Here is a 14,555-nt window from a genome sequence, read left to right as displayed (position 1 = left end):
TTAGTTCATTAACTGGATCACACCCATCATCATCTCCAGCAGCAGCAGCAGGCAGCATTTTTCAGCAAAACGCTCTAATAATGGTACGGTCACTCCAGCTGTCCAGAACCAGATGGTGGACAGACAAAAATAGCAAGGAGCTGGTGAGCACAGTGGGGCCTTTAGCAGCTGAAGAGCCAGATATTTCCTTCAACAGTTGGTAGGGACCAAAACTGAGCTAAAGGAGAGTCCAATTTTCCACTTGGCTTCATCGGGTTGGCAAAAAAATTACTCCACATGAAAGTTCATGTTACTCCATATCTGCTGGATGTGTTTATAGGCAACTATTTGCTCATACCATGGGTATTCATTTTACCAGTTTCACCACATCCACCTTAAAAACAAAAGGTTCAACTCACTGAAAGACGCTGGGTCCAAACACAGTGGCGAGGTTGAAGGCGGTCATACGGTTTTCCTTGTGGTTGCACTCCACAAGGGTGAGGAAGTGGCAGAGGAAGCGGAGGAGGCTGTGATGGATGTCTGGAAGCTGCTGGAGCAGGTCTCTCATATCTGACCATGAGACATCATCACCGCACTCTACAGACACACAAGATAACAGAAGCGCTCAGAGGCCGGGATCCTTCTGACTTTCATTTTCACAGTCACTGTTTTTTCCTGTTCAGAAAAACTGAAACTTAAAAATGTTAACAGAAGACTTGATAAATGTCTAGTTTTTGAAGCAGCCATTTGTAAATTTGAATAGCACCGGTATTCTGCTTAAGTCTTTTCATCCACACTGAAATGACAAAGAATCAAGTAATGACTGATGAGTGACACGACCAACTTGCTTTGCTTTGAAGCAGGAAAAGCTGAAACATAACTTGACTTTTAGTGAATAACATTAAAATCCTACGTTTGGTAAACAGTTTTACAGCTGGGCTCCAGCAGGTAGTGGTAGCTCCATCCACCTGCTCTCTGTAACATTTAATCTCGAGTTGTGGTAACTGGTAATACGTGAGCAGAGAGCTTGAAAATATGTTGATGCTATTACTTGGGGTACATAATTGGGTCAGAGTTGGATAAACGGATATGGCTACTGATCCCAAATGAATGAGTGACGCAAACGTTGTGCGTGCGTGCGTCTACGTGAGTGTGTGCATGTGTATCCGTCTGTCTGAGTTAGCGCACGGTGGAGGTGGGGGTGGAGTGGAGGGTGGTTAACGCTTTGAGCAATCACAACATCTCTTGATGCCGCTGAGTAAAGCTCAGATTGTGCACATGTGAGTGTGTACAAGTGTGTTAAGTACAGTACATGGTCACATGAGTGGGGTCTTTCGCAAAGGGCTCTCAAACTATTTATCACCACTAGTTGGTCAAGTTTTTACTGGTTAGTGCATTTGACACACACACACACACTCTGAGGGATGGAAAAAAAACACTTCATACACTTAAATGTATATAGAGGCCACTTACATAAAAAAGGATGCACATCAAAAGACATGGCAACATAAAGCCAGACAAGCAGAGGAATGACAGACGCTGTGTGTGGACATGACAGAGACCGATCGAAGAGATATATATATATATATATATATATATATATATATATATATATATATATAGTTTTCTGAAGTGTCTCTGAGTCAATGTGTTAATCTCCTTTATAAAATCATGTGTTCACATGTGGTGAACCTCGCTCCATCCTCTATGAACGACTGAGCCTTTCCAGGATGCCCCTTTCATACCCAATCATGATCCTCTCACCTGTTACCAATGAGCCTGTTTACCTGTGGAATGTTCCAAATGGGTGTTTTTGGAGCATTATTTTCTTTTTGGGAATGGCTGCACAGTCCTGTGCTGTAGAATGATGAATAAATTAAGTTGTACTTGTCCTTGTACCCTACCTAAGTAACAGATTTAAAACTAATTGCTAAAATGTTTCACCTTCACAACTGTGCTTGTATGCATTCTTAATATTTGCAAAAGCTCCACAGAAAATATAGACAATAAGTTAAATTAGTATTAGTAATATTTAAATACTGTAATCTGTTACTACGATGCAAATAGGACAGCCACTCATATGGGACATTGCTATTTGATGAAACTGAGAATGGACTCTATGACACTATTAAACTGTCTTAACAGCTACATTTCATCCACTACAACAAAGTTTTTAATAAATATGGTTTTCCTGGAAGCCAGAGAGCAGTGTGGCACCCATTAGCCATTTGTTAACAGCCAAGAACCCTCACAGGTTTTCAACTTTTCAACAATTGACAAATGCAAAAATTCTCAAATTCAATACACTACAACAAGAAAATGTTTGGAACTTTCACTGGATAAATTACTTAAAAATTATCAACTGATTAACAAAACTGAATATTTCTCTACTGATCCACTAATAGATAAATCAATAGACTATATGATACAATTAAAAGGCCAGAAGTAAATATACCCCAAAGCTTTCAACCCTAATGGTATGAAGCTTGATCAGATGTTGGTTTACTTATTTAATTCAGGTCAGGATCTCACTTCAGTCTATCCTTAGATGTGAGATGTGTAGCCATTGTTAATTTAGGTGATGGATGGCATATTGAAAAAATATATTGGTCATACTGAAACTTAATCTTCCATTCATCATACACTGTTGATGATTTTAAATTTGGCAAGGAGGCCAAACCAATTTCACAAAGTATACCAAAATCATTTTATTCAGTAGTTATGGCCAAGTCTTGTGCCAAAGGGCGGTTTTCAAATGCAGCGTTTGGCCACAGGCCCTGAAAAATAGACTGATATTTATAGGATTTCTGAAGGCAAAGCGAACACTGCAGTCAAAACGTACACTCTTCTCCCATTAAACAGATTAAACTGAGCAAAGGAGGAGAGCACGCGTCCCCTGCCCGATCACTCACTTTACCTTTTATGACCTCCAAGATTATTGCCAGAAATATGAGATCCATCACTTTTCTAGTCACTCTCACTCACTCACACACACACATACACACACACACACACACACACACACACACACACACACACACACACACACACACACACACAGTGCCTTTATATGCACTGCCTGGTACACACGACTACAGTGCTAACAGTAAATGTCAGGACCTAAAGATAGCTTTGCTTATCATCTGCGAGCCACGACCCAGATCTTCACTACGCTTGTGAGAGTATTAATATCAAATTGTGGATTTGGAGTTCACATGATGGTTGCAAAAATGTAAAACCTGATCTACTTGAGATGCTCGGAGAATTCAAGACCAAAAAGCACACATCTGTTAGAAAAATAAGCACATAAGACAGAATGGGAACAACAAGTTTGTGTTGTACCAGTAACAGAAACTGCTTTCTCTCACCTTGGTAGTGATGTATCAGTGCCTGCTGGACCGAAGACCCGACCAGACCCTCAGGCAGGTCCCTGAGGTACTGTTTGAACAAGCTAGCCACTGTACATGAATCAGATTCAGCAAGAAGGTCCACATGCTCTCCACTCTCCAGCCGCTGCTTGAGGGTCTCCACAGCACGCACATTCGCATTCACTCTGAACAGACCCTCCTGGTGCAAAGCTGGAGGAAAAATCAGAGAAACGCTGTCAACCCTATCATACACATACAGTTAAATTGTGTTATCAGAACCTGCCTATCGGTCAACTATTCACTAAGAGAGACAAATAGGGATGAAATTAAATAAGCTGGCCCCATAAAAATGGTCTTATTATCACGTTCTCCATGGAGGGCTGTAAAATGATTTTAATTTCTGGTGCAAAAAATTTTTTGCTGTCAGTCTTTGGCTAGTTCCTTTTTATCCTCTGATTGGTGTTAGGATTGTGGTGTTTGTCGAGCAATATCAACCATCAAAATAACTATTCAAAGAGGCAAAATTTCCATTAAGTTTCCATTAAATTTATCACTGAATATTCTCCAGAGGCTAATTTTGAGTGATTTTCCTCTTGATCCTTCATGTAGCACCCCTGTTTGCTCCAGCACCATCAACAAGCCAAAGTTTCGACTTGCACACTTTAAATATATCAAAATTTGACTTGCAGGCAGATTGTCTTCAACTTTGCATCCCAGTTAATGGAAATCATTTGGATTCGGTCAGTCCCATAGCTCTCCTTATGTGTCCTCAGGACAGGGTAAGCCTTTTATCCAAAATATGTTTTCAATATTACAAAATCATTACTTTGTTTCTTCCTTTGTATTGTGGTAATAAACTGTCTTTAAGCTAATTTTATATATTTATTTATTTTTTAAATGATGTGGATTTGACATTAGAAGTTTTAGGAGGGGTAAATATCTTAATTATTTAGCTAATGTTAGCCAACAGATGTTGTATTTTTTTCGGTGGTAACGGCCAGTGAAGCTAATCTCGTTGCTATCTTCATTGCTAACGTTAGCTTCTTGTCAGTCTTTGCTGAAGAGCAAAAATCAAACATTGAATTGAAGACATGGCACCTAGCTAAAGCTTTTACTAACGTCCCCCCCCCTTACTATAATTACCAATGTCCCTATTGACCCCAGACTTTTAAAAGGCTGCGTAGCCTTACCTCTACAGTACTGTTATGGTTAGCTTGAAATATGTAGCTAGCTAACTGAAATTAACGTTAGTCGGGTAACTTACGCTCTGGGAACACGGTTAGAGTTGGACAATGTTGTTGTAGGTCTCCATTGCTACCGCTAGATGTTACTAGAGAATCATATTTTGCTGGAAGGGCCTTTAAAATGTGCTTTCACCATATTACTACACGACAACGTAATTTTTCACTTAACTCTGGTCATATCAAGACACTTGAATGTTTGGACATTTAAAAAATTAGCTAACGGCTGAATAATCCGCGGACCTAGTGAACAGTCGTTTGGAACTACTTTCTGCCCAAGAAATAGTTCCAGTGAAAACAGCAGATAGTGTACTTTGTGTGTTATCAAAGAACCAGGGACGCAGTTCATGAAAAGAGATGTTATTTTTGAATTTTTAAAATGTTATATTTAAGTGCTGTCAATACCACAAACAAAATGTGCCGTGTACAGTGGCGGAGGTACAAACCTCAGCGATGCAGTGATCCAAACAAACCCAAACTCTACGGTCCATAGAGATTTCATGGAGGGAAGTTTCGCCATGAAAAACCATAGAGTTAATACTTTTAAATTCCCTCCATGGTCACATAAAATTGTAAGAAGATATTGTAAGAAGTACTAGCGGTGTCGTCCCGGCAGTGCACACGGAGGGCCCCTAATAACAACTTTGTGTGTTGAGACAGAAACGTTTATAGAAAGTAGTCAAACATAATACCACTGACTTTACTACTACAGCGCTTGCAGTGGCAGCAGCCATGAGGAAGGAGGTACTCTCTCTTGTACTGACATCTAGCGGTCAAGTGGAAGAACTGCACAGTATGATGAAGTAGGTTTTCAGATTGGTTGGATTAATTATATTGTATTTTATAAATAATGCATCTCTTTTTTTCATTTTTTTATATTTAAATAGCTATTTTTTATTTACAATGCTTATATGTCAAAATAACAATTGCAAGTCATAGAAAAGTTACTAATTTGTGTGCTCATGTAAGCAGACTGCAGACTTGATGTTCACTGTGATGGATCACATCACTGAAACAACGATTCTTAGTCTAAGGGTAGACTAAACTTGCTGGACATGATGGAAACAAATGCCTGGAACAGGAAAAAAAAAAAAACAGCTGAAAATGTCTAAAACATAACAGCATGGTTTGCAATATATTTTGCTTTAATGTAAAGTACTTGTGATTTGCAGTATGGTCCCCCTCTAAGGCAATTTCTTATTATGCCAAGTCAATAGATGCCGAGCATAAAATATGATGATGATCGTGACAAAAAACAAATAAGCCAATTTTGATTAAAGTGTTAAATTTTTTTTTTGCTCTATGCTATTCTGCTGTGATTTTCCTCACCATGCTTGCGGAGATGCTCTGCCATCCTCCGCAGCACCAGAGGCACACCGTCCTCCACCAGGCCCCTCTCTTGCAGCTCAAACAGGGACGCTCCAAACAGCTTGGTGTGCTTGGCTTTCCTGGGTCGCAGCATGGGTATCTGGACCATGTTCTTCATGTCTTCTTTAACCAGCACCGCCGTCTTGTTGTGCTGCAGGGAGAAGAGCAGAGAGCAGCAGTCAGCCTCTGACACTATGGGCACAGACAGCATTGCTGGAGCCAGCATCACGTTAGACACCTGAGACACCTGTCCTGGAGGAGAGAGGCTCTCTCTGCTCCATAGACTAGAAAGGTGTGTGTGGTAGTGGTGGTGGTGGAGGGGTCTCCGTGGAGTCCATGCATGCACACCTCCTGCAGTCGTACTGTCGTGCACTTAGAGGACAGTGTGTGCTGAGAGCTAGGAGGGCCGGCCGTGCAATGTGTTGCTACGACAAATATCAGGTTACCACGCAACACCTTCGGTTTAAGGCACCACTGCCAGTGACACACACACCTGCACAAATAGACAAAACCATGTAGACACACAGGCATGTTCAGGTGAGCTGATGGCCAGCGGCTATTAACTACATTTGAACAAGAAAGACTGGGAGATAAAAGGGTTTGACTGGAAAGCTTTCTGAGATACCACTTTGTGCCTTTCGGGAGTCTGAAGTTCATGTATGAACTGACAGCGAAGCGTGCAAGAGTGCGCTCTTTGAACACAAACTTCTTTGATCTACTGAGACGCGTGTGTGTGCATATGTGCGTGCATGTGCGCGAGCAAGCTAGTGTGTGTGAGCTCCAGTGGTGGAAAAAGAATGCAGATCCTTTACGAAAGATAAAGTAGTGATAATATAATAGAAAAAATACTCCGTTAAAGGTAGAAGTCAAATCTTAAATCAAAGCTTTCTTAAGTAACAATATTAACAGCACATTGTACTTATAGTTTAAGTGCTAAGGCAAGCAGTTTTTACAGACAGTTTACCTGAGTCCATGCAGTAATCTCCTTTATCTAATCATGTTTTCACAAAGTGAGCCTCGCTCCACATGTTCCTTAATTAGATTCAGAATAAGCACATATTTACAAAAATCAATGAAACTGATGAGGTCAGACATTAAATATATTGACTTTGAGCTGTTTTCAGTTGAGTTTATATCAAAAACGATTAGCAAGTTACCACATTCTGTTTCATTTATGTTTTACACATCGTCCCAACTCTTTTGGAATCAGGGTGGCAGAATAAAAGTACTCATACTAGTACTGGTATTTTCATATTATAATTACTTTCTTGTATTATTATTATTGATGCATAATTGTGTACATACCATTTCAGTGCAGCAGTAGCTGGTCAAGGTGGAGCTAATTTAACACTTTATGAGCTGTAATGTAGATCCGTACATCACATTTTCTAAACTCATTATGTATTTTTGTATGTGCAAATATAATCTGCAGGATAACTGTAGTGGTCACACTGAGTATGGTACAATATGTCCCTGTTTAATGTAGGGGGAAATTTTAAGTTGAGGCATCTGAAACTACTGCAGAACAGTAGTTGAGTGATTGTTCTTGGTTACTTTCTGCCTCTGCTGTGCTCTCATTGCCAAGCTGAGACCACTCTCCTCAGTGCACACACCTTGTTAAACAGAGTATAAGCATATATTTAGTGTGTTAATTCACCAGCTGTTCAGTATGTTTTATCTGATAACGTGTCAGTGCAAACAGTGCCACATGCTGTCTCTGTCTCTGTGTATAGATACATGGACTGTGTCTCTGATTGTCTGTCTCTGAGTGCAAACACTGAGCGCACACAGAAATCTCCCTGCCATGAGCCAGCATGAGACACAGCAGTCCAGTGACTCGTTTAACTACCTCATAACGCACTTCTGTCTTTGTCTCGTCAGTAATAGGAGCAAGAGTTTAAGACACACAAACCAGAGGCAGGATTCAGACTCTGGCGGAGGAAGAGGCTTCCTGCATTTGCACAGAGCAAGTTTTACTCTTGTATCCACGGCTACGCTTACGCCATGTGACATGCTGTTGTTCCAAAGTTCAGCCCTTCAAACAAGTGAACTGACCCACACAGTGAATGGAGAGGCCCCGGCTGTGAAGTCCACAGTGACGCAGTGTTGGGAAGGTAGAAGTGGGTCCCTGTGGCCAATAGTTCAGATGGAGCGGGTTCAGGCACGTGCCTTCCTCAGATCAGCTGATTAAAACCCACCTCACAGATGGTCCTGAGATGCTAAGGGGACGAGATCTTTACCACGGCAGATGCTCTGACAGCGTTAATACAACATGCATCTGAGAAGCTTGCACAGGCAGTGTGTTAATGAAGCACCCGCACCTTTCAGACAGTCGAATGGTCGTTAAGAAAACTTGGATTTAGAATGATGCTGTATGTCTTTAGGATGTAGAAGATTTATAACACAACGTTTTCCTAATAAGACAGCTTTTTAAATCTCACATATGGAGTTTTTAAATCCATGTGTAACTCTCTGTAACTGTACTTTATCGTACAGTTTTGTAGTACACAAGTGGAGCAGTCCGTTGTTGGTCATAGTGTTAGTGGGTCACGGCACTGTGGAAGCAGTGGGTGACCCTTTCAAGGCTGCAAACTGGTTCCAATAGTACTACTACTCATGCAGGTGTTTAGGAGCTAAGCCGGTCTGAGCTAGGTCTGACTGTGATAGGCCTTACTGAACAGATGTCCCTCTAAATCTCTCTTTACTACCATGCACAAAGCACACACTCCAACACACACTCACTGCATGTTTGTTCCCATCACCATAACTTGATCCTTATGGCCTATGCACAGAAACAGCTCTGATGTTCACAGATGGACCCTTACACTGGTTTTATCAGACTGCATACACAGATGTATGTGTGATGTCACCATGAACACACTCAGATCTACATCCTCCCTTCACAAAGCCTGCTGATTAAGTCTCATGACAGCGATCCAAAAGGGGGAACTGAGGGGGATCAGGCATGAACCCTGTGAACACAGACCATGTGTATAATATGGCAAACTGAAATGAGCTCATACCGCATTTGACCTTTTTATGTGAGTCCATCTGTCACAAGCTAATACCTGGTTGTCACTTTTCTCATTTAAGGTTCAAATTTCCCATAACATGATCCAAAACAATTTAAAGGTGAATATTATGAATGATGTCAAGCAAACCCCAAACAAGACCAAAAAGGGATTTAAAGCCTCAGGGACAGATAATCAAAGAATAATTAACGTCATAAAGCGGAGTAATATTGCTCTTGAATGCATCGATGGAAAAAATCAATTCTAATAATGGTAAGAAATGGGTCAATAATCCAGTTAACATCCACAGCACGATTTAAGAACAACCTATCGTAGAAATAGAACAGAAAATGCTGTTGGGGTTAAGCAAAGCAAACCATAAGGCTCCCAAAAACCCTGAAACCTCCACAGAAATGATTCCTGGACGGCCGACACAGTGATCCAGCCTGGCACACGGTGCATTCCCGCACATTTTCTTTATTCAACTTGCAACAACGTAGGTTCTTCAGGTACGTCCATTACAAATAAGAGAACAAGAATTTAAATCTGAGAGGAGTTTGCTGACAGTATAACTGTTCTGTATTGGTGTGAGTATAAACTGAATATATAAAAACATGACACCCCTCCCTCTGAGCTACCACTCATCAGAGAACCCCCTCCTTCATGCACTCGAGTTAATGTTGAGAATTGAAAGTGTTAACAGTCAATGTCAAAGTTTTTGTCTTGTTGCACCAAACAACCACTGAGCCTGTGAACCAAAGAATAAAGGCAAACACTTCTTGGTGGGACCCATTGGCCTCTATTGTTTACCAGGACAGTCTGCTTTGATTAGCCTAATAACCCCCATCTCCCTCTCCCCTCCCCCACCCTAAAATATTCTCACACTACAACTTCTGACAGTGAGAAAGAAACCTTTTGTCAAGGGACTGTAGAGAGACTGAAAGCTGATGGCTGTTGAAAGTCTGCCCTCTGCCCCCGAAGAGAGCCTGCTCGAGACACTTTCCTGAAACATTTTCTGCAGTTTAAGTGGGCGAACAAGTATTTTAAAGCATAAATAAACTGCTTACAGGAAATGCCATCTTCCTGTGTCTTTCAGCTTACTCAGGAGGAAGGTAGCAAGCCCAAGCATGTGCCCTCCTTTCGCAGCCCTCCACCCTCTCCCCTCTCCCTCCCCATGCTGCCTCTGTCCCTATGTGGGTGGCCATTGAAGCAACTGGTAGCAAAAGCACCACAGGCTCCAGAAGCAGCTGCTCAGCTCAAAGAAACTGCTGATAGGGGCAGTTTGTAAAAATGCACCAAAGACTGTTAAAGTGGGTTAGTTCTTGTAAAGACGCAATTTTCTACTAAGGTATATTTGAGGAAAGTGACCTCATCGGGCCGCTGGGGAAAAGTTGCAAGGAAAAAATAACAGGCAGGAGCAGGGAACATGAAGTTCGCCGTGTGTGTTTATGTCTGGTTTTTCTCATGTGCTGCTTCACTGTCCTACAAGGATGGCAGACTTAAAGTACAGCTGGCTGGCGAGGAATCTGCTCTTCTCTGTTCAGACTGCAAAAGAAAGTATTCATCTTGATGGCGGTGGTCACGCATTTCTGTGTTCAAAGTTTAGTCTCGGGAGAGAAGACATTTGTCCCTCCTTGACACTTGAAAAAGCCTCAGAACATTCATCACACACACCGTCACAAAAGGCTGAGCAGCGCAGTCCTGTGATGCATTCTTTAGCCCTTAATCACAGGTTGAATGGGAAGTCTTTGCGTTAACCCAGGCTTTGTAGCTTCTACTCACACAGATGGTCAGAGCTCCGGCCCCCATTCTTCCACTGAAGAAATGCCCGTGGAGGCTAAGATGAGGCGAAAAATTGCTGCTATCTTCCCTCCTCCTCGCCTCACTCTGCTCCAGGACGCACTCTTGGAGTTTTCCCAGAGGTGGGAACCCCTTTCTCCTTAAAAAGTGCCATCCAAACGCTCCAAAAACACAACACAGATAATCCACGCCGGGAGAGAGCGTGTTGAAGTGCTGTCAATACCGGCAGGCTGCCCAAATCATGAGCACAGATTAGTGCTTGTGTCTTTCTCTTCCTCCCTCTTTATTCCCCTCTCTCCTCCTAGGCTGAAATCTGAGCCGAGCTCTCCCATTGGCCAAGTGGCCCGGTCATGTGATTAAGGGGTTAAAACCCAAAACTTTAAATCTGTGCCTGTGGGGTCCATCTGCCTGCAACCAAGGGAGGAAAGGAAGAGGGAGCCTGTGAACACTGAGAACTGGAAGTTTGGCCTGAAGAGAAACAGACTAAAGTCGCTGTCACTAAAATAACACACAGGAAAAGGAACTTTTTAAGAATGAAACTTGCACAATGAGTTTTCAGTTTATTGTACTGCACACAACATCTTTATTGTCTGTAATCGCAATAATTGTAATTCTACTGAAATCAAACACTTTGCTTATCATTTAAATTCGTATAGCAATAATAAAAATCCACAGTTAAACACTGTTTATAGTTTCAGTCAAACAGAATTTTTTTAACAATGTATTTTCTGTATTTCCTTAAAATGTTTGTTGCAATGTTTCTTGAACTTGTATGCTGTAGAAATACATTAAATATTGGGTATATTATTAAATAAAAGTTGCTCTGGTACTATTTTATCACTGCCAGGGAGATGCATTATAGCGTTAGCAAGCAAAATACTTAGACACATAATCCTATTACAGTAGTAAGCAGTGTTTAAAGGTGAACCCTGAATAAAAAGCTGCGATGAGTTGGTCTTCAGCAGAAGAACAGAAAGAAGCACTAAAAATTCAAAATCTTTATCTTAAGGAGCTGTAGTTGGTTTTACGTTTTCATACATAAACTTCTTGATGTTGTTGTTGATCCAGTCACTGAAGGCGGAGACGCGGGTGAACACTGAGGGTTTCTTGTCTTTGATGCAGCCTTGAGGTCCAAAGCTGACGATGCCGTGCACCTCCCAGGTTGGTGCTGTTCCAGGGTGCTCGCAGACAAAAGGACCCCCGGAGTCACCCTATGGGAGAGCAGGAGACAGAAGTCATCAAAGATTTACTGTACAGGTAAGAAGATGCATTGGTGAACGTTTGATTTTGACAGACATACATCACGTCTGTGCCTGTGTCTGAAATTTGGAATCTCAGTCTTTGTCAGGGAAGCAAACGTCAATGGTCTGTTTAATGAAGCTCTATTGAATTTTAAAAGCCTTCAGGTCTGTTCTGAAGTCTAATTTTCTAATCCCCCCATGTCCCTACTTGCATGTTTGCTCACTATGACAAACAAATAATGTTCCATTGTTCTTTTGTCTAATTATGCCTGAAAACCAGGCGGCCATTCGCAATCAAGGCTGACTGATCGCAAACAAAACAGTTTGCAGAGTGTTACATAAAAGGCAGCCCAGTCATGAGAGGCCAGTCCAGTGTGTGTACAACGTGTGAGAAAGCTTGAAGAGAATTTCAACAAACAAGTACCATCTTCATCTGAAAAATGCCATCCATTTTAACTGTTGTCATTTCTATCTGATGGCGTCCTCTCACCTGGCAGGCTGACTTCAGCTCATCTGGGGACTCATAGCCAGCACAGATCATGGAGGGTCTGAGGGTGTCCCACCAGTAAGCAGGTTTGCTGCAGGTCTGGAAGTCAACAATCGGAAGGGCTGCCTGGTTTAGCGTCTCAGACACCTTAGGGAACAGGTTACCTGAGATCCAAGTAGAAAGTAAAGGTTTATTTTGATGTAGATGGCAGAGACACAGGGGTGCACACATTTACACCAATATAAACTTCCAACTTGTATTTAATCAAGCCAACCCATACTCATCATGCAGTGTATCAAACACATGAAAAATTATGCAAATTTTCATTTAAAATGAAAAACAGTAAAACTACCATCTGAATGACAGTTTAACACAGCAGCGTCATACTGGCATTGAGCTTTAGTTCCTGCTGTACAACCACAGTTCTCTAACAGGAAATTGAAATGCATGATTAACTACCTTTCTCGTCTCCCCAGCCGGTGACAAAGCAGGGTGTCCCAGCAGGCTGCACGGCCCCGGCGAGGGGCAGACAGACGGGGCTGATCTCCCTCGTCATATTGACAGGCTCGGCCAGATGCACCAGTGCGATGTCATTGGTGATGTCGCTGCGATCTTGCTCGTACACAAAGCCTTCGTGGCGGATGATGCCATCCACCTTATAGCATTCCTCTGTGGAGGGGACATCCATGGAGGAGTTCATGTGGTGCTTTCCCAAACACATGCGCCACACGCTGGGTCTGCTCACTGGGCTGGAAAGCAGGTGGAAGGTTGAAGGTACAAATTAAAGCTTGTTTAACTTTCTGCTTTGGCTGTTGTTCAAGCTGGATGGCAAGATAAGATGAAGGGAAACAAGTCTTTTTAAGTGCCGCTTTCAAGCCTGCAATAGCTGTTTTTGGCCACTTGGGGGCAGTGTGAACGCATCATCCACATTTCATTACCCTTTAAGTTGATATGCTGACAGTTGCTTATTTACACATTCAGTAGTTACAGAGCAACGGAGCTGTGACCTCGGGGTGAATGTAAGTCCAATATTGACTCTCTTTTAGCTCTGTTTTTGGTTTCCTCTAACTCCTGAGGAAAATGTCTGGGCCTGCATTCACAAAGCATCCTAAGGCTAAAAGTAGCTCTTAGTGACGTCATTCTTAGAAAAATCTTTGAATTCAAGGAATTCTAACATTTTTCTAAGAATGACGTCACTAAGAGCTACTTTTTTCCTTGAATTCTAAGGTTTTTCTAAGAATTTTCTAAGATTTTTCTTAGCATTTTCCCTTGGTAAGATAAAAGTTATTCACAAAGCGTCTTAGGGCTTAAGAAAGCTCCTAAGGTGAAAAACTGTTTGGAGGAGGGAGGAGGACTTTTAAGAAGCCTAAAAGTGTCTTAAACAGACAGGGATTGCAGCAGTAGCAGCACTTCTCACGCTCGTCACTCGTGCGTAAATGGAGAGGGAACGATGCATTGATCTGCTGGGCAATGCGCTCCCAAGTCCGCCTCTTCCCTTGGGCTGTGATCCCGGGACCCAGTTTCCCTCTTAACACTGTTTTATTTTCATCCACGAGCTGTGCCAACAGCAGGCACTGCTCTTGCGTCCAGTTTGCCTTTCTTGTTCTCTTTTTATCCATTTCGGTCGTTGTTCTGGTCATTCTGCCAAATCAAACCGCTTTTTATGACGCCAGCAATCACAGGAATTGCTGACAGCTGAGTCTACGTCCACCATAAATATCAAATACATTAAGTAGTAAAATTACCAGCATGGACATTAATAAGAATATAACAATATAATAATATAACAATAAGAAAATCAATATAATCGGCATGTGAATGAGGTACATTGAAACATTTTGAAGCTGTGTCACAATTAATTCAATTTTGCTGAGTTTTATCATCATGACATAAAATTAATGTCACGATTACACATTTCTTAATACAGTCCAAGTTATAAGTTGATTTTACTTTCCATTCATTACTAGGAGCGTGTTGTGCATTTTTTCTTTTTTTTGTCTTTTTCCCTTTTTGGAACAACCAATCACAGCTTTTAGAAGACTGCATCATACCTAGCAGCG

General features: G+C 41.7%; 2 protein-coding genes across 3 annotated transcripts in view; both read right to left on the bottom strand.

Moving 5' to 3' along the window:
• The window catches only part of fam13a (family with sequence similarity 13 member A), a 58,145-nt gene extending 47,070 nt beyond the window's left edge, over positions 1 to 11,075 (bottom strand). Inside the window, exons 1-4 of one of the 2 annotated variants that reach the window (XM_070980677.1) lie at positions 10,750 to 11,075; positions 5,918 to 6,107; positions 3,348 to 3,557; positions 399 to 576 (exon numbers count right to left, since the gene is read on the bottom strand). In XM_070980677.1, the coding sequence (XP_070836778.1) occupies positions 399 to 576; positions 3,348 to 3,557; positions 5,918 to 6,107; positions 10,750 to 10,776 (605 nt within the window). In that variant the 5' untranslated portion in view covers positions 10,777 to 11,075. The remainder of the gene's footprint in view (positions 1 to 398; positions 577 to 3,347; positions 3,558 to 5,917; positions 6,108 to 10,749) is intronic. The other variant, XM_070980685.1, reaches the window with a different exon arrangement.
• A 696-nt stretch (positions 11,076 to 11,771) lies between these two features.
• Positions 11,772 to 13,216, bottom strand: LOC139349828 (chymotrypsin-like elastase family member 2A). The gene is made up of 3 exons (XM_070990830.1): positions 12,955 to 13,216; positions 12,499 to 12,659; positions 11,772 to 11,978 (listed from the first exon to the last, which is right to left on the bottom strand). The coding sequence occupies exons 1-3, from the start codon at positions 13,214 to 13,216 to the stop codon at positions 11,772 to 11,774; spliced, it is 630 nt and encodes a 209-aa protein (XP_070846931.1).
• Between the last annotated feature and the right edge of the window lie 1,339 nt (positions 13,217 to 14,555).

Source organism: Chaetodon trifascialis, chromosome 2, assembly GCF_039877785.1.
Source record: "Chaetodon trifascialis isolate fChaTrf1 chromosome 2, fChaTrf1.hap1, whole genome shotgun sequence".
In the NCBI taxonomy this organism is placed as follows: domain Eukaryota; kingdom Metazoa; phylum Chordata; class Actinopteri; order Chaetodontiformes; family Chaetodontidae; genus Chaetodon; species Chaetodon trifascialis.
The sequence above is the reverse complement of the archived record's forward strand: the minus strand, read 5'-3'. Positions and strand labels throughout refer to the sequence as shown.